Source organism: Salvelinus fontinalis, chromosome 21 (assembly GCF_029448725.1).
Source record: "Salvelinus fontinalis isolate EN_2023a chromosome 21, ASM2944872v1, whole genome shotgun sequence".
NCBI classification, from domain to species: domain Eukaryota; kingdom Metazoa; phylum Chordata; class Actinopteri; order Salmoniformes; family Salmonidae; genus Salvelinus; species Salvelinus fontinalis.
Window position 1 is genome coordinate 31734919 of NC_074685.1, and position 26063 is coordinate 31760981.

General features: G+C 42.5%; 1 protein-coding gene and 1 pseudogene across 2 annotated transcripts; both read right to left on the reverse strand.

The window, feature by feature from the left end:
- Nucleotides 1–1379: 1379 nt before the first annotated feature.
- LOC129818656 (neuropeptide FF receptor 1-like) lies at nucleotides 1380–12329 on the reverse strand (annotated as a pseudogene).
- A 2238-nt stretch (nucleotides 12330–14567) lies between these two features.
- LOC129818657 (uncharacterized) lies at nucleotides 14568–18573 on the reverse strand. 2 transcript variants are annotated; one of them, XR_008753966.1, is made up of 3 exons: nucleotides 15405–18573; nucleotides 15221–15276; nucleotides 14568–15026 (listed from the first exon to the last, which is right to left on the reverse strand). XR_008753966.1 is itself a non-coding variant. In XM_055874769.1 (3 exons), exons 1-3 carry the CDS (start codon nucleotides 15645–15647, stop codon nucleotides 15023–15025), a joined length of 303 nt encoding a protein of 100 aa, XP_055730744.1. In that variant the 5' UTR covers nucleotides 15648–15897; the 3' UTR covers nucleotides 14568–15022. The 2 variants fall into 2 exon arrangements, 1 of the variants encoding a protein (XP_055730744.1); XM_055874769.1 differs by having other exon boundaries at nucleotides 15405–15897.
- Nucleotides 18574–26063: the final 7490 nt, after the last annotated feature.

Below are 26063 nucleotides of genomic sequence, written 5' to 3' on the forward strand. Positions count from 1 at the left end.
GGCTTCAGAGTCAATCAGTCAAATTAAATGCACTTTGGACTGCCTTATAAATATGGAACATGTAGGCCTACCCCATTTAGCTGTACCCTCCAGATCCTCTGTTATTGAGGTGATCAAGAGACAGTGGGAGGCCTGATAACATGCAGAGCACTGAGACAGACAGTGCATCTCACCAGTAGCAGATTATCATCTGCTGAGTGGCAGCAAGTCACGAATAAATGGCACAAACTCTCACTCATTTATCAATGTTTATACATACACTACCGTTCAAACGTTTGGGGTCACTTAGAAATGTCCTTGTTTTTTTTTTTAAAGCACATTTTTTGTCCATTAAAAGAACATCAAATTGATCAGAAATACAGTGTAGACATTGTTAATGTTATAAATTACTATTGTAGCTGGAAATGGCTGATTTTTAATGGAATATCTACTTCGGCGTACAGAGGCCCATTATCAGCAACCATCACTCCTGTGTTCCAATGGCACGTTGTGTTAGCTAATGCAAGTTTATAATTTTAAAAGGCTAATTGATCATGAGAAAACCCTTTTGCAATTATGTTAGCGCAGCTGAAAACAGTTGTTCTGATTAAAGAAGCAATAAAATTGTCCTTCATTAGACTAGTTGAGTATCTGGAGCATCAGCATTTGTGGGTTCGATTACAGGCTCAAAATGGCCAGAAACAAAGAACTTTCTTCTGAAACTCGTCAGTCTATTCTTGTTCTGAGAAATGGCCATTCCATGCGAGAAATTGCCAAGAAACTGAAGATCTCGTACACCGCTGTGTACTACTCCCTCCACAAAACAGCGCAAACTGTCTCTAAGCAGAATAGAAATAGGAGTGGGAGGCCCCGGTGCACAACTGAGCAAGAGGACAAGTACACTAGAATGTCTAGTTTGAGAAACAGACGCCTCACAAGTCCTCAACTGGCAGCTTCATTAAATAGTACCCGCAAAACACCAGTCTCAACGTCATCAGTGAAGAGGCGACTCCGGGATGCTGGCCTTCTAGGCAGAGTTGCAAAGAAAAAGCCATATCTCAGACTGGCCAATAAAAAGAAAAGATTAAGATGGGCAAAAGAACAGTTCCTCTGTCCAATGTCTGTGTTCTTTTGCCCATCTTAATCTTTTACAACATTAACAATGTCTACACTGTATTTCTGATCAATTTGATGTTATTTTAAAGGACAAAAAACAAGGACATTTCTAAGTGACCCCAAACTTTTGAACGGTAGTGTACATACAAACATGCACTCGTTCTTCATCATGTTTTATACATGAAATGTTCATAATCGTAAATCCTGTTAACAAGTAATGTTTTTAACACTGATGGCTACAATAACAGATTTTTTTATTCCCACTAACAAGAGACAACATGGGGGTGTGCATGTTAACATTTTGTGAACTTTATTCAAAGAAAACAAGCAATTTTATATATATTAATGATCCAGGAAGTAATTAACTTGTGTCTCTGTCGGAGATGGGAATTTGACATGATAGGGAACTAATTGGAGATATCTCCTTACAACATGCACTAACGAGCAATCTACAGGAAAACAACATTGAATGTGATGAGAGGATTGTGATATTCAGAATGAGGAGGATGCAGTGCTAAAGGTGGTATAGAAGATAATTGAATAGTTTTCGTAATATGGAAAAATTTCCATTAAAGGTGGAGCTTTATACAAGAATACAACTTAACAACAATTTTCACTTAACAACCAAGGCAGGACCTAAGGACAATATCTAACATGAGACAATTATTAAGAAATATAAACTCAGTGTGAGATCGGTATTGTATCTACAACAATCCATCATCATACTGAAATCTGGTAATGCAAACGTATCTCAAGATCACTTATACTTAAGCAATAAGGCCCGAGGAGGTGTAGTATATGGCCAATATATCACGACTAAGGGCTGTTCTTAGGCCCGATGCAACGCAGAATGCCTGCATACAGCCCTTAGCCGTGGTATATAGGCCATATATCACAAACCCCCGAGGTGCCTTATTGCCATTATAAACTGGTTACCAACGTAATTAGTGTAATAAAAATAAATGTTTTGTCATACCCGTGGTATACGGTCTGATATACCACGGCTGTCAGCCAATCAGCATTCAGGGCTCGAACCGCCCAGTTTATAATGTACTATACACAACCACAGTCATTGTCTGTCACTCTTTTACTATTCCAACAGTTAAAGCAATAATCTGCGGTAGCTGCAAAAAAATAAATACACAAAACTATACTGAGAATCACAAACACAGCAGAAATAACTTTTCCACATTGTAAACACAGCACTTTGATCTGTATGCATACACAGTGCACACCAACATCACCTGTTGGATCATTTAAGGTTCCATACTTCAAGGGAATATGCAGTTTCACTACCAATTAGCCTTGCAACAGCTTGAAACTCTTCCAGGTTCCTTTCTGTTACTTTCTCGGCGTCTTATCATTTTACCATCTGGAAAAGGCTCATACTTGGGTCACAAGTTCATACAGAAACAGGAAACTCTGTTAAGAAAAATGTTATAGTTTAAATTCCAAACACGTTGCTCTCATGCAATGTCATTCCTTGACCAGAAGAAATCGAAAAACGTGCTATTTACATGTGAAAATGTAATGGGAGGAATTTTCTGCATTGTCTTTTTTTTTAACGAACTCTTTCTGGGGTCTCTGGGTGATTTTATTGGCTAATTAATGTCAATGATACCCAGTTAGTAGTAAAATATGAATAACCTTCTGCATAACCTGAAGATTTCCCTATTCATTGTTAACCAATATTTGATCTTTAGTTAAGCAACCTGTAACAAATAATTCTGTAGCTGGGGGACAGACATGCAGGTGGTTCACTTCATTCTTCCCTCACGTGTATGCTATAATTGGGTCTCTGTAATTGAATTGAGGGTGCCTATATGGGACACTAAGAGCACTGAATGAAATGTTTGTGGCGTATGTACTGCACATCTGGTAGCTACAGTCAGGTGTAAAAAGCTCTTTCACAGTCAAATGTCATGTCAGTACCTTTGAGTGATTAGTGCTTTTTGAGGTCGGTTCAGTTTCTGTTTGTCATGAAAAAATAGTCACGGTTTTCAATTTCATTTTTTGGGGGACATTAAATGCACTATGCATTATGTGGGATGAATGCTGTAACAACACAGAATACAACTATTAATAAAGTCCCATGATGGTAGTGACTGCCCATTACTGCTTATCACTTATTAACCATCATTTAATCACATTACTTTACTGTAATACAATATTTCAGTTGTTGTGTATAATACAGCTCATCTCTATAGAGCTGCTACCTATGCTGTCTGAGAAAATCACTATTTTAGTAGTTCTTCAAAGTAAATAAGACATACTTTTATAACTGCTGAATGACAACTATCAATCACTTTGATCATGTATTTTCAGGTAGAGATTCCTCGCAGAGCAACTACTTTTTATTCCTCTATCTCTCTCCATCATGTGTTCTCTCTTCTCTCCATCTCGTGTCTGCTCCACACAGACTGGACAAGTAGGCGGGGGATTGTGATCATTGTAATGGATTGTGATCATTGTAGTTAATTATTATGTTTTCTGTGCTGAACTATGTAGAATAATGGCCTGTTGGAAACTACAACTGCCTACTACATAGTAGAGTTCGGTGGGGCTCCAGGCTTAAGCGACTCCAGGCATAAGGAACATTAGCAATCGCTTTGGCCCCCCAACCCAATTTTTTTTTAATGAACTTAGTCGGGGTCTCAATTTACTGTTGCAAATTAGAATAGTAGAATACACAGGGTGCAAGTTAGAAATTTGGTTGTGTATCAGCAGTTTTTATCTTGTTTGGTCAGTCACTGACAGTCACTCAATTAGCAATGTCAACTAAGAATTTTTAGATTGATGAATTAGTCTAGCCAATTATCTAAACTGATCTCCAGGGGGCCCCCATTGATTTTGTTAGTCACTCTCACTCAGATATCATTATGATGGCATACTGAAAGTCATGGCAAAATGTGTAGAATCGCATGACATTTGTTAGATATATTTTTGTTGTTGTAACGTCTCTGCTCCATGCCCCAAAAATGTTTATTGCAGGAAATTTGCTTTTACGGTCAACTCCACCACTTTTCAACCTTATTTGCATTATCTCCAGCACGAATACCAGTGTCAACATATGTGAAAACAGCTAATTTCTTAGTTTTGTAGAAATACAGTGCCTTCAGAAAGTATTCATACCCCTTGACTTATTCCACCTTTTGTTGTGTTACAGCCTGAATTCAAAATGGATTAAATATATTCTTTTTCTCACCATCTACGCACAATACCCCATAATGACAAAGTGAAAACATATTTTCAGCAAACTTTGCAAATTTATTGAAAATGAAATACAGAAATATCTCATTTACATAAGTATTCACAACCCTGAGTCAATACATGTTAGAATCATCTTTGACAGCGATTACAGCTGGAACTCTTTATGGGTGTCTTTAAGAGTTTTGCACACATTTTTACATTCTTCAAGCTCTGTCAAGTTTGTTGTTGATCATTGCTAGACAGCCATTTTCAAGTCTTGCCGATTCAAGTTGAAACTGTAACTAGGCCACTCAGAACATTCGATCTCGTCTTGGTCAGCAACTCCAGTGTATATTTGGCCTTGCGTTTTAGGTTATTGTCCTGCTGAAAGGTGAATTTGTCTCCCTGTGTCTGTTGGAAAGTAGACTGAACCAGGTTTCCCTCTAGGACTTTACCTGTGCTTAGCTCTATTCCGTTTCTTTTTATCTAAAGAACTCCTTTGTCCTTGACAATGACAAGCATACCCATACATGATGCAGCCACCACCATGCTTTAAAATATGAAGAGTGGTACTCAGTGATGTGTTGTGTTGGATTTGCCCCAAGCATAACGCTTTGTATACAGGACATAAAGGTCATCTATATATATTTTTACCCGTCTACCAATAGGTGCCCTTCTTTGCTAGGCAGTGGAAAAAATCCCTGGTCTTTGTGGTTGAATCTGTGCTTGAAATTCACTGCTCAACTGAGGGACCTTACAAATAATTGTATGTCTGGGGTACAGAGATGAGGTAGTCATTCCAAAATTAGGTTAAACATGAGTCCATGCAACTTATTATGTGACTTGTAAAAAAAAGTTTTACTCTGGAAGTTAATTAGGCTTGCCATAGCAAAGCGCTTCAATACTTATTGACTCAAGACATTTCCGCTTTTCATTTTGAATAAATTTGTGAACATTTGTAAAAACATAATTCCACTTTGACATTATGGGGTATTGTGTGTAGGCCAGTGACACAACATCTCAATTGAATCTATTTTAAATTCAGACTAACACAACAAAATGTGGAAAAAGTCAAGGGGTGTGAATACTTTCTGAAGGCACTGTAAATAGAAAGTTAAAAAGTTCTACCCGATGACATCAAAAGCAAAAACATTTTTTTAAACGTGATTTTCAAACAATATGAGATTCACAGTGACGTGGGGAACAAAAAAATACCCTCCATTAGGTTAGAAACTCGTTGCAGGTTTTGACCCTACCATGTGATGTCACAGAGAAGCAGTTTTTTTGTACCTTATTTTTTTAATCACAGATCATAGAAAAACGCTTGCTCGTCGAACATCTCATTCCAAAATCGTGGGCATTAATATAGAGTTGGTCCCTCTTTTGCTGCTGTAACAGCCTCTACTCTTCTGAGAAGGCTTTCCACTAGATGTTGAAACATTGCTGCAGGGACTTGCTTCCATTCAGCCACAAGAGCATTAGTGAGGTCGGGCACTGATGTTGGGCGATTAGGCCTGGCTCGCAGTCGGCGTTCCAATTCATCCCAAAGGTGTTCAATGGGGTTGAGGTCACGGCTCTGTGCAGGCCAGTCAATTTCTTCCACACTCGACAAACCATTTCTGTACGGACCTTGCTTTGTGCACGGAGGTATTGTCATTTTGAAACAGGAAAGGGACTTCCCCAAACTGTTGCCACAAAGTTGGAATCACAGAATCGTGTAGAATGTCATTGTATGTTGTAGCGTTAAGATTCCCCTTCACTGGAATTAAGGGGCCTAGCTGAAACCTTGAAAAACAGCCCCAGACCATTATTCCTCCTCCACCAAACTTTACAGTTGGCACTATGCATTCGGTTAGTTAGTGTTCCCTTGGCATCTGCCAAACCCAGATTCGTCCGTCAGACTGCCAGATGGTGAAGTGTCACTCCAGAGAACGCATATCCACTGCTCCAGAATCAAATGGCAGCGAGCTTTACACCACACCAGCCAACGCTTGGCATAGCACATGGTAATCTTAGGCTTGTGTGAGGCTGCTCGGCCATGGAAACACATTTCATGAAGCTCCCGACGAACAGTTCTTGAGCTGACGTTGCTTCCAGAGGCATTTTTTCTCCCCAATTTCAATCTTGTCTGGCTCAGGAGAGGCAAAGGTCTAGTCATGCGTCCTCTGAAACATGACCCGCCAAACCACACTTCTTAACACCCGCCCACTTAACTAGCTGCACCAATGTGTCAGATGAAACACCGTTCAACTGATGACCAAAGTCAGCCTGCAAGCTCCTGACCCACCACAAGGAGTCACTCAAGCGAGATGAGACAACCCCCCCTGCCAAACCCTCCCCTGGGCCAATTGTGCTCCTCCCTATGGGACTCCCGGTCTCTTTCGGTTGTGACACAGCCTGGGATCGAACCCAGGTCTGTAAAGATGCCTCAAGCACTGCGATGCAGTGCCTTAGACCACTGCACCACTCGGGAGGCTTTTTCAGAGGCAGTTTGGAACTCGGTGGTCCCGTTCTGTGAGCTTGTGTGGCCTACCACTTCGTGGCTGAGCCGTTGTTGCTCCTAGACGTTTTCACTTCACTATAACTAATTTTAAGGGTGTCCACATATTTTTGTATATATAGTGTATGTAGACACTAGTTTGGTGCTGAATTTGATGAATATGAGGTTGAAAAGTGGCGTAATTGCCCTTTAAAATTGCAACCATTTCTCTCCATCCCATGACAAGATTGGTAGAATTGCAGTAAATCATTTTTAAAACTGCTAAATTTCTCTCTGCCAACTTGCAAAATTTGTAGAATTGCTTGAAACGTGTAAGAAAATTGCACAATTTTCTCTCCACTACATGGCAAAATGTTTAAAACTGCAGAAAACTGGCTTTAAAACTGCAAAAGTTTCTCCCTGCCCCATGGCAAAATTTGTAGAATTGCATGAAATGTGTTATAATTTATTTATTTTTTCTCTACCACATGGCAAAATGTGTAAAATTGCAAATCTCCGATCACTAGAGGACCACAACAACAAAAAAATCCCACTTGGTGGCCTCTTGTTAGGGGAGCCCCCCCAACCAAATCTTGTTTAGGGCCCCCAAAAGGCTACAGCCAGCCCTGCAGTTCTGGCTTGGTCTGATTTATCTCCAGAGAAACTGCAGATCGCGCTCACAGAAAGAAAACTAAAAATAACTTAACATTTCGGTTAATCGCTCAGCACTATTGCGCTCTTATCTCCAACCTGTCCATTTTCCAACCTCACCATGCATACACACTCCACTGTTGTTGTCCACCCAACTGCCTTTCAAAGCTTCCACACCTGACACATAGCGACCCCCGATGGAAAGAGTCTACCAACATCCTCTGCATGAACACCCCGTATTATTGACACTCTACCGTTACTGTTACTTCCCTCTGCCCAGGAGCCTCTGCAGAGCCTTCCTCCTTCCTCTGCTCCATCTCCAGACACACGCAGCCCATCAGGTCGCTGTCGGTGTAGATGCGGTTCCTCACCCCCAGGGTGGTGAGAAGGTTGGCACTGAGGGCTGTGTTCCGGGGGGCTCTGGCATTGTGCCCCCGCTGAGCCTTGCTCACCGCCTGCTCCTGAGGGACCACGCTGCAACATGATCTAGGGTGACAGGCAGCCTGGAAGCCCTTCTTAAAGTTCTCATTGAAGTAGCCATAGATGATGGGGTTGATGCTGGAGTTGGAGAAGGCCAGCCAGTGGGAGAAAGGGAAGATGTAGCCTGTCAGAAGGTCCAGCTGGTCCCCTTCAGGTCTGGCGTAGTCTGTGAGGAGCATCAGGGTCCAGAGAGGCAGCCAGGACAGCATGAAGAGGAGGGCCACCACGATGAGCATCTTAACCACCTTGACTTTCCTCTGGGAGATGGGGGACTTGACGTCTGGGTGCCCCCTACTGGACAGAACAGCTGTAGAGTAGAGCTTGGCCCCAATGCAACCATACATTATCATGATGAGAGCCAGGGGCATCAGATAGATGTGTGTGAACAGGACCATGGTGTAAACCTTCCTCATCTCCGGGTCAGGCCAGGTCTCATAGCAGTAGTAGAGAGGGTAGGTATGGTTGTCACTGGATACCATGAAGTGACCCTCCTCTTGCTCCACCATCAGCATCACAGCCGACGGAAGCATGATAACCAACGCAAGAGCCCATACCAGCCCTATAGTTGCCTTAGCAACAAGAAGGGTTAGCTTGGGCTTAAAGGGGTAAACAATACAGCGGAATCTAACAGGAGAGAGAAGAGATAGATGAGAAGTGATTAAGTGATTCATTTGAGCGATTATCTGCCACATAGATTAAACTGTTTATTGTACAACATTAAGTATTTAACATGCATAGATGAGAGCCTCACTATCCCCTTCCAGTTCCCATGTGTAGATACTTTTTGGGGAGGGGACTTACCTGTCCACAGCAATGGCAACCAAGGTGAATACTGATGCACCCACTGATATCCCCTGTACCAGACCACTTAGCTTACACACTGCATTGCTAAAGGGCCAACCTGCAAAACATCAATAGCAACAATAATAATTTATTAGTGAGCTGCCAGACATATCAATAGCCACACTGTGAACAGGTGTTTTTGACATGTTTGGTACATGTGAGTTTGGTGTATGGGATTTGGTCAGAATAATGAAGGGGATAACATAGCACTATATTCATGCTTTAGTACTTTTCTAACCTGCATGAAAGGTACAGAAATAAACTGTTAGACAAGAGTGGATAAAGTGGAGGAAGTCTTTATACCTGCCCAGCGAAAGAATTTAGCCTTGAAAAGGTCATTACTTTAAGTTATGCCTTCCTGACTGAGTGATTTTGTGGCAATGCATGTTTCACACTTTTATAAATGTGGGGTTTTCTAAAAGCCCTTTTCCTGCCAAGACTCAACTAATGTCTGTATTGATGTTGTAAAACATGAAGAGATTGTGAAGAACTGTCTAAAAATGTTAAGTAATTCATCAGGCTGTCAAATGAAAGACAGCTGTGATCATCATGTTCAGGCCCACTACTATTCTCTCAGTTCTGAGACTTCAGCAAATATCCAAACATTAATCAGCAATTTCCGCATGTCCATGTGTAAACAGATAGCTATAAATAATAGTTTTAAAAAAGCAAAAATAACAGGATGGCGATCCAGCTCGTGGTTTGTGAGATGTGTGAAGATTCAGTACTGTGAGAATGAATTGAACTGATCTAAACCATTGCAAAGCTGGCCGTGCTGGTGTGTGTGCAACCACGTAGACACATAGACCCGTGCTGAAACTGAATCATACATTACATGTGAATGAACATAATTATGCTTCTTTCAAGGCACGAGTTGTTTTTCCTAATAATTGTCATTATCGATAGCTAAAGGCAACTGGCTAATCTGTTATAAAAATAACTGTCTCTCGTTAAAGGTTGCATCATTATTTTCATCAAGGCCAACCGTAATCAATTCAAAGCATCATGTATTTATTAATTTATGGAATCATTATAACAGTAGGGTAAACTCAGTGGCCTTGTGATTAGAGTGTCCGCTCTGAGATTTGAAGTGGGGAAGTTCGAACCCCAGTTGAGTCATACCAAAGACTCTAAAAATGGGAGGAGCCAATGACTCTCTGCTTTACACTCAGCATTAATGAGATGGATTACGGGTAAGGCCCCTGCGATAGACTAGCCTCCTGTCCAATGGATGTACTTGTACATCAAGCTGCCTCATACTACAGAAACAGGAGATTGGCCATTCTTCTATAGCAGTAGGGTATTACCTGTGATGAGGTTGTCCACCAGCGTGGTGGGGATGCAGAAGATGCCCACCAGCAGGTCACTAATAGCCAGATTGAAGATGAAGAGGTTGGTGACTGTCCGCATGTGACGGTTCCTCACAACAATGAGGCACACCAGGCCATTACCCACCATGCACAGCAGGAAGATGAACAGGTAGGCCAGGGTGTAGCTGGCTGCTATTGCCAGGGAGTGTTGGTAGTAAGGCGAGAGCTTGACGCTAGAGACGGTGCAGCTGGAGTTGGTGTTGGTGCAGTTGGTGACATTGGCGAGGTTTGTGGATAGCAAGAGGTCAGAGGTCATGTAAAGAGTAGTGGTCAGTTGAAGTTCCCATGTGTCCTCCATCTTGAACTTCTCTTCTTAGACCAGGAGGAAAGTATCAGGCATAGGCTAAAAAAAATATATATATACAGTATATATTTATCACATGGAAGTATTTGGTGTCTTAAAAAAAAGTGTAATCACATTATCAGTCTTTTGTCACTTTGGTAAATTCAATTAATTTATTGACTAGTAGATCGATATGGTTGTCCAGTTGATCCAGTGAGAATGCACTGCAGTGTATAGTTGTTTAGGACAATCCACTGTAGGACCTCAGGGTAATGTACAGTATACAGCAGTGGAGGCTGCCGGGGGGAGGACGGCTCACAATAATGGCTAGAACTGAGCGAATGGAATGGCATCAAACACATGGAAACCATGGAAACCATGTGTTTAATACCGTTCTACTGAATCCTCTCCAGCCATTAACACATGCCTGTCCTCCCTAATTAAGGTGCCACCAACCTCCTGTGGTGTACAGTATTGTAGCAAATACAGGGGGTAGCCTCGACCGGGACTCAAACCTCAGTCCAGTGACTGTCAAAACCAACACCTTAACCGTTACGGCAAGAGGTCCAAACCTCTTTACGAGGTCACTAGATGTTGGGTTAAGGTCGCTACATTACCTCCTTCCTTCAGGAGAGCGTGTCCCCACACTTTTCTATACCAAGTCCCTCACATGTACACAGTTCTCCGATGGTCTCACAGGCGCATTCCCACTTCTGACACCAATGTAGCCCCGACTGGGACTCAAACCCGGGTTATGCGACTGTCAAGCCAACACCTTAACTGTTATCCCAAGTGGGCCGGACCTCATGACGATGTCACAAGGTGTTGGGTTAAGGTCGTTACAGTATTTTTTTAGTAATCGGACACAAGTTGGTCTGTTTGTCAGCTGTCTTCATCAAGCACAATGCTATGCATAACAAGCCTCAATGAATTACGCAATTAGGTGAAAGCAATGTTGTTGTCATTATAGCGAGACGGTGAATGTCGATTAAGGAATATGAGAACCTCTCTATGACAACCACTCATCTTGGATGGCACAACACCCATTCTACTTTACTGAATGTATTCTGTTTTTCAAAGGGGATGAGAGATGTGTTTGTGAAAGTCATTGGCATTATGATATGTCAACAACGATGTTTTACATAATAATTCAATAAGTCAGTTAGCTCTGATATCTCTGATTGCATCGCATTCATTCATTACACTTTAACAACTATCTATTGAAATATAATATTATGTTTATGATATGCTTATCAAGTGAATAAAACTGTAATAACATACACAACCAATCATTAAATGGTTTTTAGATGTCAAAATTAAGCTATCATTCAAAACCAAAAGCATTTCATTCAAACAATAAACAATGAAAGAATGTATAAACAATAAAATAATGTAACTATTTCTTACATTTCAATGAAACATTTAAAATAAATAAAGTGATACAATAGCCTATAAATATTTGGTGTTATTTCTCAACACATTTGTGAAGTGTTCACATAGATGTGCTGACATAGGAGTAAATCTCATTGTCACAACAGGTACATTTCAATGGATCCGAATGTTTAAATGGAATGGGATTTGTTTTTGTTTTTTACGAGAATATTACTTTTTATTATTGAATTCGCCTTACATTTTCCGAAATAAAGTGAAAGCGCCTACCTTATCAAGACAATTCCGTTGACAAAGAAAACCCTGTACTAGACTTAAAATAGTAAGAAAAGCCGCTGGTGATTTATAGAATAAAGACCAAATCTTAAATGCCTTTTCAAAGACCTTCACCCGTGCAGTAACAGAAGAAAAAATAACCAAATCGTAAATACTCTGGACACTAAATTAAGAAATAGATACAGAGAGAACGACTAAACTTTTCCCCACTAAAACACTTTCATATGCATTTTAAGCTCTTTTGCTTGTTTGTCTCATCCTCACAACCGTCTATGCGTCGGGCGAATGAGGAGGCGTACACAGTGCACGTGAACGGCTTTTATAGCTACAGCGCAGTCGTGCGTGCGCCACAGTTGGAGATGTTCTAGAGACCTCAGGCTACTCATCATCAGTTTTCGCAGAAAAGCAATGATCTCGAGTATTCCTTTACTTGGCAATTCCAATAAATTCCAATAATGGAATCACCCTACCATGTCGGAATACTATATATTGGTCTGAAGTCAGCGAAATTAATTAATTGTGTTAGGCCTACGGGGTTACTCCATTGTCGGCGTCAAGTGTTGTCACAAGTCAACAGTGTTGTCACAAGTCAACAGTGTTGTCACAAGTCAACAGTGTTGTCACAAGTCAACACTGTTGTCACAAGTCAACACTGTTGTCACAAGTCAACAGTGATATACTCATGTTTTAGCTTCACCATGACCCTAGCCATTACCCTGCTACTTGTGGTTGCACTTGTCATATCAGCTCATATCATGAACTCACTGCCTATATCCATATATCTCGAACAAACATCTGCACTGTAGGCATTATGCATAAAGGGACAGTACATCGTGTAAATGGTATAACTGCATGATGAAAGTTGTTCAAATACATATAGGCTTAAGTTTCAAAATGAGAGAAAAAGTTGACGAGCTGTGGTATACAATAATTACCAATCCCATCAGAAGTCAGTGAATGAGACATCATTTAGCTTGGAAAACATGTTGCCAAATGTCCCCAGGGTACAAGCAGAGAGAGCAACATCAATTCGGTATCAAACAATCTGTGTCTATATCCTTACAAAACAATTGTGTTGAGCCCCAGTACTATTCATCTGAGAGCCAATCATTTACAGGACCTGGGGAAACCATAAAAATACATAAACCGGATTTCAAAGCGTGAGCTAGCAGGGGTGCAAAGTGCTGTAGCTCAAATACAACATAATTATGCAAATAAGTGATGTGAAAGTACAAGTGATACATTTCATGCTCCTAGGGGAGCATTTGACATTCCTCATTTATAGCCCAGTCTACTGTACATCTCAGCCATTCAGCTGTTGAAAATAGTTTTTTTCATGTCCAGGACCAGTGGAGCAGGTAGCAGTATTTTGGACCTCATTCCTACTAAGGGCAACCACAATGTCCTCACTCCCTATCACCATTGGAATGCTTTCACATTGATTTCACGATAGAATTAACTAATCAAATATTTGTCATTGGTATTGACACAGCAACAGCTGAAAGCAACTAATTCCTGTCTTGAAATCTCTTTTCCAAATAAACCTATAATTCTAAGAACAGCTGAAAGTCAAGGTTCCCTGTTCACCGTTGTTGCCTTGAAACCTCTTTTATCCGGCAAAACACTGACCAGACAATGAATTAGGCAGGTTGGAATAATGTGAAAGCAATGTGAAAGCATTCCAATGGTGAGAGGACATTGCAGTTGTCCTTGGTAGGAAGGACAACCACAATGTCCTCAGTCCCCATCACCATTAGGTCTGTGTCTTCTGGCATCCAGTACTTTCCAGTAGTTTACTTATACAGTTTAAGAACTGCAGAACACTGTACAATTCTATGTTCTTGCATCATCAATGTATCAATTCACATCAAGTTAGGTTGGAAGGTAAAGCCAAAGAACATACCAGTATGGATGGGACTGTAAAAGCGACATCATCATCCTCCATCAGCAAGCTTCAATACAGTAGAGATTCACTCTGAGAGTCACTCTGATGTACTACCATGGTGTAGTGCACTATGCATTGCTGACAAACTTGGGTTGTATAAAGTATAAGAGTATAGTCCCGGATTTCATTGATAGGCTGATGATTTTGTCATACATACAATCAGTGCAAATGGAGACGTTGCACTATCTGACATGAGGAAATGTAATTGGCTCATGACTGGATGGTTAATATCATGACTGGATGGTTAATATCATGACTGGATGGTTAATATTGTGACTGAATGGTTAATATCATGACTGGATGGTTAATATCGTGACTGAATGGCTAATATCATGACTGAATGGTTAATATCATGACTGGATGGTTAATAAAGAAACCTCAGACAAGAGTTTGTCTGTGCTGTAGGGTAAGCATACCAGCTTGTCGTGTTAACTTATCATCCAAACAAACCTAAACAAAATATCTTATAGATTTAGGCTCCTCAATAACTCAAAAGTTTTATTGATGTTCAATATTCACATAGAAATGATTCAAAAGCACAGTGCTCTGTACATTTGTTTTGACAATTTGATAATCTGTACATTATATTTAATTTCTCCCTTCATTATGACTAGGATTTGCATTAGGTTGGCATGAGACTGCCCTCCTGTGGTCACATGTGCAACCTTCAGCATGCCCAGCGTCCTGTATTTTTCAGCTAACTGCTTGTCAAAATGAAAGCAAGATCAAATCCATCTAAAATTAAACCAGTATCACAAGCATTGAAATCCTCAATTCAAAGAGCTAAACTGCCAGTACTTACAGCAAATGAATATGTACATAAAGTATTTGAGATAATTCTATCCAGAGAAAGAGTTAGAAACACAACCCAGGTGTACGAGCAGATGTTCAGCCTGTTAACGTGAACATCTTCTGTTTCTACCAGTCAGTCAGCCAAGTCCTGTCTGAACAGCTGCTCTCTGACTCCTTGCAGCTCTGCAGTGTAGCATGCTACAGTATCCTCATCTTCATCCCAACTCCTATCACCTGGGAATTCACAAAGAAAATACTCACAAAATATGAAATGAAGCTGTGAAGAACGCATAGGTGTATTGTCCATAAAGTGTGGTACTCTGAGTCTACAGCCTGCATGCGTTACACCAGGGAGAACTCTTACAGCAGGGGGTGGCTTTGTGTGTGTAAACATGTATTGTGCGGCTATTATCCCATGTGTGACTCACATCTTTGTATTCTTTCTCAGTGATGGTGCCATTGATTGTGCAGGCCTCTCTTCCCTCTGTATAGAGGAGGATCGATGTGAAAGCACATTGTCAAAGGGTTAATTTCAAGGTAAGGACACTCAGACTTAAAAACAAATCTACAGAGCCGCAAACAAAGTGAGAGAAACGAATTGCCTTCTTTCACCTGTCCTGTGTGTGTGTCCTTTGGTCTGGAGGCTGGTTGGGTGTGGTCGGGAGGCAGGGGGTTGAGCCCTAGGCCAGGCTCACTGAGTCTTTGCCGGATGAGTCGTAGTTCTTCAGTCCAGGGGGGCTGGCTGGGGTCTGAGCTAAAAGCTGATGGGTCAGTGGTGGAGGATGTACCAGGGTCTTCAGGTGAAGGGCAGAGGCCAGGGATGGAGGTGGGTGGCACACCAAGCAGATAGCCCATGGCACTCACAATGGCATGGATAAGCTCCGGACTGCTGGGGCCGGGTCTGGAGCGGGGGGACAGGGAAGAGGACACTGATTCCTGAGGGACCTTCTGTGTTGTAGGGGGGGATCTGATGTCCTGAGAGTCTGTCCCTGGTACTTTAGCTACAGTATGGAGAGAACAGAGAACAGAAAGATAGATAAGCAGCTATTCAAAATGAACACATACACACTCACTTCTACCCATGTCTCCACCCATCACACACCAGGTTTTGTAGAATGACTACTATTACATAGCAACAAAAGTATACTCTTTCACGTACTGAATCCATATTAACTTACATTTAGTCTGAGCTGAGGCTGAGTGCGTGCCTTTGATATTTTTGGAGTATGACTGGGGGCCATTTCTCGCAGGTGGAGGATTCTGGCAGGGTGAGGGTACATTTGGCCAACTCTTGTGACTGGTAGAGGGTTTTTGAGTTGGTGCCCATGGTATTTTGACTTTGGTTCTAAAGTCCTCCTGTCCTGTAGTAGTTTTGTCTTTCTTTCTAAAGCATTCTTTAGGATGATCCTCCCGGCTTGGCTGTGGAATTGGGCCCCGTGCTGGGTGAGGGTGTCTCGGTGAGGGTGGACACCTTTCCCTCTCCCATCTCTCCCTCTCTCTCTCCCATCTCTTCCTGTCCCTCTCTCTCTCCCTGTCCCTCTCTCTCTCCCTGTCCCTCTCTCTCTCCCTGTCCCTCTCTCTCTCTCTGTCCCTCTTTCCCTCCCATGGTAGTTTGGCAGAATATGAGGCTTTACTCAGAGAACTCCTGGTCTGAGATGGACAGTCATGGGGGATTGCCAGGCACCTAGAAGTGGGGGTAGTTGTTAGATTCCCCTCACTTCCACGGAAAGGAGTACCAGTACCCCTATAGTTCGGTGAAATCCCTGTTGATTTGCTCTTGGGGGAATAGCTCTTTGGCCTGGGTGTGTCTGGTTTCTGGAAACCTTGACTAATTTTTAGCTCTAAACTCCTGCCCAGAATTGAGGTTGAGGCTGCAGGTCTCCCTTCTGGGTTGTTGCTGGAGGTGCTGGAGGTGGGCTGCATAGATGGGCTCTGATCCTGGATCGGATCTCGGACCCTCGGATCCTGGGTGAATCTGTGAAGAACTCTAGTCTGAGGCTTCTTGGGGGAGCGGGTCTTGGGAGAGGGGGTTTTGAGTGAATGTGTCTTGGGGGAGGTGGTCTTGGATGAGGGAGTCTTGGTGGAACGGGTCTTAGGGGAGGAGGTCTTGGATGAAGGGGTCTTAAACAGCCTATGTGTGTCAGTCGGCACCCCATTCAATTCGCTGGAGGGTTTAGCCACCACAGGCCTCTGCTGATAAAGGCCTGTAAATACCTGCTTCAATCTTCTAAGGCTAGGAAGGGGAGGTCTCTCTTTCCTCCCACTCTCCTCCTTTGGTTTTGGCACACAATCATTGTTTGCAAAAGCTTTAGTTTTAAGACTAGGGTCACAAGGAGAAGTCTTGATGGTTGGCCGGCTCCCTACAGCACTTTTTTTTGTAGTTTTTGTGGATAGAACATGTTGTGACACTAAAGAGTCTGCCTTACTACTAACAACACTCTGAGGTTTTGATGGTTTCTTGAAATTACCCTCAGTTTTGTCTGTTTGCTTGTCTGACAAAGAAGGTGAAGGTGTTAATTTAGGTGAATCAGAGGTCTTGGCTTTAGGACTTTTCTTAGGACTTGTCTTATCTTGAGACTTGTGCTTCTGATGTGCTGTAGTTGATTGAGGAGATGGCTTCTCGGGGCTTTTAAGTGGACTGCTTTTGAGCTGTGGTACATCATAAGGGTAGGAAAAGATGGAGGTGAGTGTTAGCTTACTGCCTGGGATGGGGGTCCCACGGTCTAGCTCAGTTGAAGAAACATCAGGTGAGGCCGATGATTTCATTGGTTTTCCTAGTCGTGGGTCAGCTTGTGGAATCTTAGATTCTTTCAGAGTGGGACTGGCATGTGATGATATGGAAGTCTTAACTCTGGCAGGAGAACATTTCTCAGTCGTTTCCTTTGGTGTTGAAGTCTTCTTCATTTCACTGCTCCTTCTCATCTCAGAATCATCTTTCTTCGCTGTATCTCCTTTAATATTGAACATGTCTGGGTATGGAGTGTTGTCCGCTTGGCATCTAGCTTTAGGGCTGTTTACTGAGTCTTCAGGGTTGTAACTGGTTACTGTCCCTTTAGCTATTGGTGGACAGCTCTCCAGCCCACAACATGTAGTCCTACTTCCTGAGATGTTACTCCTGGTGTGGAACGATGACTCCCTGTGAAGGGTTCCATGTTGTGGGGTGCAAGGGGCACTGGAGGTGAATAACGTGGTGCGTACTGGGGTGCTTGGGGCACTGGAAGATGCCACCTGACTTTGTACTGGGGTGCCAGAAACACTGGAAGATGTCACCTGACTTCGTAATGGGGTGCCAGTGGCACTGGAAGATATCACCTGACTTCGTAATGGGGTGCCAGGGGCACTGGAAGATGTCACCTGACTTCGTAATGGGGTGCCAGGGGCACTGGAGGTGAAAGAGTGGGGGTAGAGTGGCGTGCTAGGACAACTAGAAGGCGTACTGAGAGAGAAGGAAGGGGAAAATATTGGGATGTTGGGAGATGTGTTAGAAAGAAGAGCAGGGTGGGGAGGAGTGCTGGTAGCTGTGGGAGAGAGGAAGGGGGAGTGGGTATAGAGTGGGCTGAGCATGACACTGCCATCAGATGCTGGGGAGTCCGAGGCACTGCTGTCTAGCTGTCGGCGCCATGACCGGCGGTCCCATCTCCTCACCTGGCTGGGGGGTAGGCAACCTGACCAAAAGAAAACAATGCACCAAAATCAATGGCAAACTGTCAACATCCTCTAACTGCTCTATCGGGGCCCCTCATGGATACTTTTGGGGCCCACTTTTATCCAGTTTATAGCTACATAAATGACCTGCCCTCTGGATGTCCCGAGATCAAAATGCAGATGTATGCAGACCAGTGGTGCACGGGTCAGCTGTTTGTTCACCCACACCTGTCCGCAATTGCTAATAACCCATCCCCAAACGCCGAACTATATGTGATAAAGTGAAAATCTGAGGCCCTCACCCGACCCCAACCCGCAAATATAGAACATGTGCCATAGGCTACAGTCAAAGAACGCAGAACGATTTTTTGACAGGGGGTGCAGGATTATTTTGCCTGATTTAGATACGTTTCTGCTTATAATTTCCGACATTTTGGTAGGCTATTTGTTAGTTATCTGGGCTATAATTATATTAATGCAGCTTCTCTTCTGTCATTATACTGTATGTTGCCCTTGAAGACTAAATAAACCTTTGTTCACCAGAATAATGTCATAGATCGATAGAATGAATGCTTCAATCTAGTTGACAGTTCTCTCTGTCAAAGATTTATCTCTGTGAAAAAGATTTTCTGTGCAAAATGTCCAAATAACATCTGTTACACTGTGAAAACGTAAGCTGTGAAAACGGCCCAACGTGTTTCTGATTAGATTTCAGTTCGGCTTAGATGCATATTTTATGTGTTTGAAATACGATCAGCTTTATTATTCCTTTTTGATAACGAAAGCCTCAGATACTACAGATGGTATCTAACTGAGCATTGCATTGTTTCAAGATGCAGAAAGAAATCAGATTTCTTCACTCCTGTTCCCAAGTCCACATTAGCAAGCTAGCCAAAGTTAGCCAGTTAGCTTGGATGCTTGAATGCAGTTGTGCTTCATTTGTAAATGATGTCTGTGTTGGAGTGTATCCGTAAATTTAAAAAACAAGAAAATCGTGCCGTCTGGTTTGCTTAATATAAGGAATTTGAAATGATTCATACTTTTACTTTGATTTTTGATACTTAAGTATAAAATACTTTTAGACTTTTACTCAAGTAGTATTTTACTGGGTGACTTTCACTTTTACTGAAGACATTTTTTGTTAAGATTAAGGTTAATTTTCTGTTACTTTTACTCAAGTATGACAATTGGGTACTTTTCCACCACAGCGTGCTAGCTACTATTTTACTCGCCCTAGCAGAGCTGGTTAGGCTGTTTTCATGTGATGGTGACTGTCACTTTGCTGCTGGAAACAATTGAATTACTTTTTTTGCCGACATTTACTGACACCAGTCATATTCAACAGGTGTTGCCTTTTCGTAAATTCATCAGTTATTCTGCACTCTAGCATCCTCAGACGAGAGTGATCTGAAATCAGAGTAGATAGCCAGAGTGAATTTACGAACGCACCCTTCATCAGGAACAGTGAGACCCATCAACCTGAGATAAGTGTAAAGGGACGGAGGATTGAGGATTGAGGTGGTTTCACATTTTAAATACTTAGGAATAATTATTGACTCTAACCTGTCCTTCAAAAAATAATATATAAAGTATAATGAACAGTCAAAAGCAGCCTGGTCATTTCAAATTGATCAGAAACCAAATGTCAACACATGCTGCTAAGCTGTACATGCACTCAATGATTTTGTCCCATCTCTCATAAACCCGTACTGTGTATCACAGCAATGAAACCACTGCAAAAGCTCTATAAAAAAACTCTGAAAGTGCTGCACTAAAAACCAAACACCTATCACCAATGCAATATTATTAAGAAATACAACCTACTGAGCTTTGACAGCTTCTTATGCCGACACCTCTCTGCTGTTTAAGAACACTCATGACCTTTATCTTTATGCTATTTGCCTCATGACTCCTGCATGCTTTGTTGACTATGAACTTGCTTGCTTACCCAACCGTGGGGCAGTCTATGTTTGTTCCCACACTCAGGACTCTGACTCTCTATTGGTTACACGGACTTTTGGCCTCCGATCCTATTCTAACCACCTCTCGTCACCTTTGTATTCATGTTACCTGATGAAATTGGTGTATAATATGATCTTGTTGCCATCTCATGCGCATTCAAATGTTATAAATCAACACTGCAGAGCTCTCCTTGTCCTCTGCCGTGCCCTGATTGTATTACTGCTGATTATATCTGGAAATGTGCATATACACCCTGGCCCATCTACTGTTGCTAGCCCATATTCTGATTTGTGCTCTGATACCTGCTTCACTGATTTCTGCTCTTGTAAAAGCCTGGGTTTTCTGCACATTAACACTGGAAGCGTATTACCTAAAATTGATCAATTGAAAGTGTGGGTTCACAGCTCCAATACAGATGTGTTGGTCATTACTGAGACGTGGTTAAGGAAGAGTGTTTTGAACACTGATATTAACATTTCTGTTTAGAACCTTTATCGGCAAGACAGATCTTCAAAAGGTGGTGGAGTGGCAATGTTTACCAAGGAACACCTTCAGTGCTCTGTTATCTCTACCAAGTCTGTCCCCAAACAATTTGATCTGCTGGTTTTACACATTAAACTTTCAAATACGTCTTTGTTGAATGTTTCTGGGTGTTATCGGCCACCATCAGCACCGGCCTGTACTCTAAATGAACTAAGCGCTCTCCTGGCCACTTACACTAAGTCTGAATTTGTCCTGCTAGGTGACCTAAACTGGGACATGCTTAAACCACCTGACCAAGTCCTAAAGCAATGGGACTCCCTAAATGTTTCTCATGTTTCTCACCAATCCCACAAGGTATGACTCCAAACACCCAGAAAAGGCTACTCTCCTTGATGTAATCCTCACAAGTAATCCTGATAGGTATCAATCTTGTGTTTTCTGTAATGACCTTAGTGATCACTGTTTTACAGCCTGTGTTTGTAATGACTGCTCAGTGAAACGACCTGTCCTGACTTGTGACAGACGCTTGCTAAAAAACTTTAATGAGCAAGCCTTCCTTCATGATCTGGCCTCTGTAAATTGGTATAGAATCAGCTTGATCACCTCTGTCGAAGACGCTTGGACCTTTTTTATATTTTCAGAGGTATCGTTAAAAAATACGCGCCCATAAAGAAAAGGATAATTAAAAACAGGTTCAGCCCCTGGTTGACCGTGATCTGGCAGAGTTAATCCACCTCAAGAACTACATTTGGCAAATCGTTCGACACGCATACTCAGGGTGACTGGCTCTCGTCCAGACAAATTAGAAATAAGTGCACTCAGGCTATCCGGAAGTCCAAAGTTAGTTACTTAAGGAGCAGTTCTCTCTCTGTGGGTCTAACCACAAGAATTTCTGGAAAATGGTAAAAGACCATGTTTTGCCCGTCCAACATTTCCTCATCTCCCACCCCTTCTAATGTGACTATCCCCGATGCTCCTCCCTCTTTTTCCCCTGCTACAAAGTTTCTCCCTGCAGGCGGTCACTGAGTCCGAGGTGTTAAAGGAGCTCCTTAAACTTGACCCCCAAAAAACATCTGGTTCAGATGGTTTAGACCCTTTCTTCTTTAAGGTTGCTGCACCTATCATCGCCAAGCCTATCGCTGACCTTTTAAACCTGTCTCCCCTCTCTGGGGAGATTCCCATTGCTTGGAAGGCAGCCACGGCCAAGCTGATCCTGTTATAGGCCAATTTCTATTTTGCCCTGTTTATCAAAAGTGTTGGAAAAACGTGTCAATAATCAAATTACTGACTGTGGTTTCCACTCAGGTTATGGATATGTCACTGCAACTTTAAAGGTCCTAAATGATGTCACCTTTGCCCTTGATTCTAAGCAATGTTGTGCTGCTATTTTTATTGACTTAGCCTAAGCTTTTGATACAGTATACCAAGGCTGCCCAACACTCTTCCTGGAGATCTACTGTCCTGTAGATTTTCAGTCCAACTCTAATTTAGCATATCTGATTCAGCTAGTTAAGGTCTTGTTGAGCAGCTAATTAGTCAAATCAGGTGTGTTAAATTAGGGTTGGACTGAAAACCCACAGGATGGTAGATCTCCAAGAAGAGGGTTAGGCAGCCCTGCGGTAGACCATTCCATTCTTGTGGGCCGGCTAAGGAGTATTGGTGTCTCTGGGGGGTCTTTGGCCTGGTTTGCTAACTACCTCCCTCAAAAAGTACAGTGTATAAAGTCAGAACATCTGCTGACTCAGCCATTGCCTGTCACCAAGGGAGTACCCCAAGGCTAAATCCTAGGCCGCATGAGTTTCTCAATTTACATCAACAACATAGCTCAAGCAGTAGGAAGCTCTCTCATCCATTTATATGCAGATGAGACAGTCTTATCCTCAGCTGGGCCCTCCCCGGATTTTGTGTTAAATGCTCTACAACAAAGCTTTCTTAGTGTCCAACAAACTTTCTCTGCCCTTAACCTTGTTCTGAACACCTCCAAAACAAAAGTAATGTGGTTTGGTAAGAAGAATGCCCCTCTCCCCACCGGTGTGATTACTACCTCTGAGGGTTTAAAGCTTGAGGTAGTCACCTCATACAAGTACTTGGGAGTATGGCTAGACGGTACACTGTCCTTCTCTCAGCACATATCAAAGCTGCAGGCTAGGGTTAAATCTAGACTTGGTTTCCTCTATTGTAATCACTCCTCTTTCACCACAGCTGCCAAACTAACCCTGATTCAGATGACCATCCTACCCATGCTAGATTACGGAGACGTAATTTATAGATCAGCTGGTATGGGTGCTCTCGAGCGGCTAGATGTTCTTTACCATTCGGCCATCAGATATGCCACCAATGCTCCTTATAGGACACATCACTGCACTCTATACTCCTCTGTAAACTGGACATCTTGTATACACATCGCAAGACCCACTGATTGATGCTCATTTATAAAATCCTCTTAGGCCTCACTCCCCCCTATTTGAGATACCTACTGCAGCCCTCATCCTCCACATACAACACCCATTCTGCCAGTCACATTCTGTTAATAGTCCCCAAATGACACACATCCCTGGGTCGCTCCATATTTCAGTTCGCTGCAGCTAGCGACTGGAATGAGCTGCAACAAACACTCAACCTGGACCGTTTTAACAACATCTCTTCATTCAAAGCCTCAATCATGGACTCTCAGTGACAGTTGTGGCTGCTTCGCGTGATGTATCTACCTTCTTGCCCTTTGTGCTGTTGTCTGTGCCCAATAATGTTTGTAGCATGTTTTGTGCTGCTACCACATTGTGCTGCTGCCATGCTATGTTGCTACCATGTTGTTGTCATGTTGTGTTGCTACCATGCGGTGTTTTCATGTGTTTCTGCCATGATATGTTGTTGTCTTAGGTCTCTCTTTATGTAGTCTTTATGTTTTGTCCTATATTTATTTTTGTTCTAATTTTTTTTATCCCAGGCCCTGTCCCCGCAGGAGGCCTTTTGCCTTCTGGTAGGTCGTTATTGTAAATAAGAATTTGTTCTTAACTGACTTGCCAAGTTAAAATAAAGGTTAAATAAAATAAACATTTAAAAACTTTCCCCAACACCTCTTAAGCAGTTTGTTACATATTGCAAAGACAATACCAGGACAACAAGAACTTCAACCAGAGGGGACTGCTCAAGTCAGTTTAGGTCCACCAAATTTGGTCAGACAACTTTTCCAGTCAGAGCGTCTGGATTAAGGAACACCCTGCCAACCAGTGTGAGAGTGCTGCACGTTTGCTAGGCAAACCAGTCATGTGAACAATAAGACATTCAGATACTGATGTCAAATACAGTGGGACCGAGGGTCAACTCTGATGTAATATTATCATTATATTGTCTATTGTTGTATATTTTGACATTGTTTTAAATAAATATTTTAATATGATGTTATATTTTAGCATTGTGTTGATGTATTAATGTTCATTGTTTTCTGCCAGGGGACTACAGATGTAAATTTGCTATCTAGCTAAATCTGTTGCAATGGCATGTTGTACATGGTCCCTGACAAATAAACAAATAAATAAATAAAAACCTTTCTCTGACGGCGGACTCCTTCTCCTCTTTCCTGCCTGGTAGGGTTTACAGACAGACCTCCCCTCCCCAGCACCCAGAGGGGCGGTGTGTCTCGCCTGGACACCCGAGGGGCCTAGTAACAAATGATAGGGCAGGGAACAAGTAATTACAATCATTAGTAGAGTAAGCTTGCAAAAAAGGCAATCACTGACAGAAGAGAAAAGACTGAGTTCCCATTGACATAGCATAAAAAGGACTGTATGATTATATTTGATGTCTCAAATTTGGCGGACTAAAAACCCTAGCTACCTCTTTCAGCATTAGACTCATCTGATGCCTCCTAAGGAAAGAAAAGTGAGAGATGACAATACAGTAAGATCCAATATGAGAGTCACTAAATCGATTTGTTTACATCTTTTTTAGCCAGGCATGAGTTTAGTAAAATAGAATACAGTGTTTACCTTATAGCAAAGCTGGTCAAGCCTCTCCTTGTGATGTTTGGTCTTCTTCTCGCTGCGCACCGCCTGGTACCATTTCAAACTGTTCTGGTAGCGGCGGGTGAGGTAGGCTGGAGTGGTGCATCGGAACTGGGACTCAGAAGGAGACTCAGAATCCTCGTCGTTGGAGCTGGAGCTAAGCAACTGCAAATCCCTGACAGAGCGGGATAGGGAGGCACCATCTCCTCCGCCTCCCCTGTCCTCACCTCCAGCAGCCTGCACCTTAGCAAGGGATCTGTGTGAGTGGATACCGTCTAGGGGGCTATGGTCTGCAGAGGGGGGTTGCTTGCGTGATAGTGGTCTGGGTGTCACAGGTCTAACCAACTGACCACCAGGGAGGGTTCTCTGCCTGGTGAGCTGCTCTAAGTCTGGCCTCACTGGGATAAAACGGAGGGTGGCCTCAGGATGTTTAAACTTCACTCTTTTATCCGTCAGGTTGGGGGAAGGGTTGGGGACCGGTCGTTTTATTGGATGAGGTCTACAGTGGCGCCTGCCAATAGGGAGGGCTATTGTGTATTTGAGCAAAGGCTTGTCATAAGGTTCTCCTTTCCAGGTCTCTTGCACTGGCATCCAAATCTTGGTCTTGGCTGAGAGTGTGGATCGAGATAGGGGGTACTTTCTACTGAGACCTGGTGGGGGGAGGGCAGTGGTCTGAGCATTCTGAGGAAGGGGCGTAGCCCCAACTCCTGCAAGACTGAGAGCTGGGAATGCTGGATAAAGAGATTTAAATGCCAGAAGAGATAGATGTCAAAATAGACATCTAGCTACTGTATTAAGTTAAATTGTCTAGCTAGCTAATAGTCTTCGAAATTCTTTAAAATCCTCACCAGCTAAATGTGAACTTTCCCTCACATTGTCTCCTCCCTCCTCCTGGAACCTACAGTAAAAAGAAGCAGTGCTTTTCTTTAACTTCTTCCAGCATTAGTAGTTAGCTAATTAAAATTTTTGAATTTATGAAACACTGCATTCAAGATTCAAGCTTTAGCTAACGTTAGCTAGCTATCGCAGTTCATTTAACTTAAGTTAGCTAACGTTAGCTAACTTAACTACACGAGATTGATTAATACCTATCAAGCCCATTTTGGTTGACCGGTCAAGTGTTGCTAGCAAGCTGTCACTGTTAGCAAAATTGATGCTCTGAACTGGAGTACATGTATTC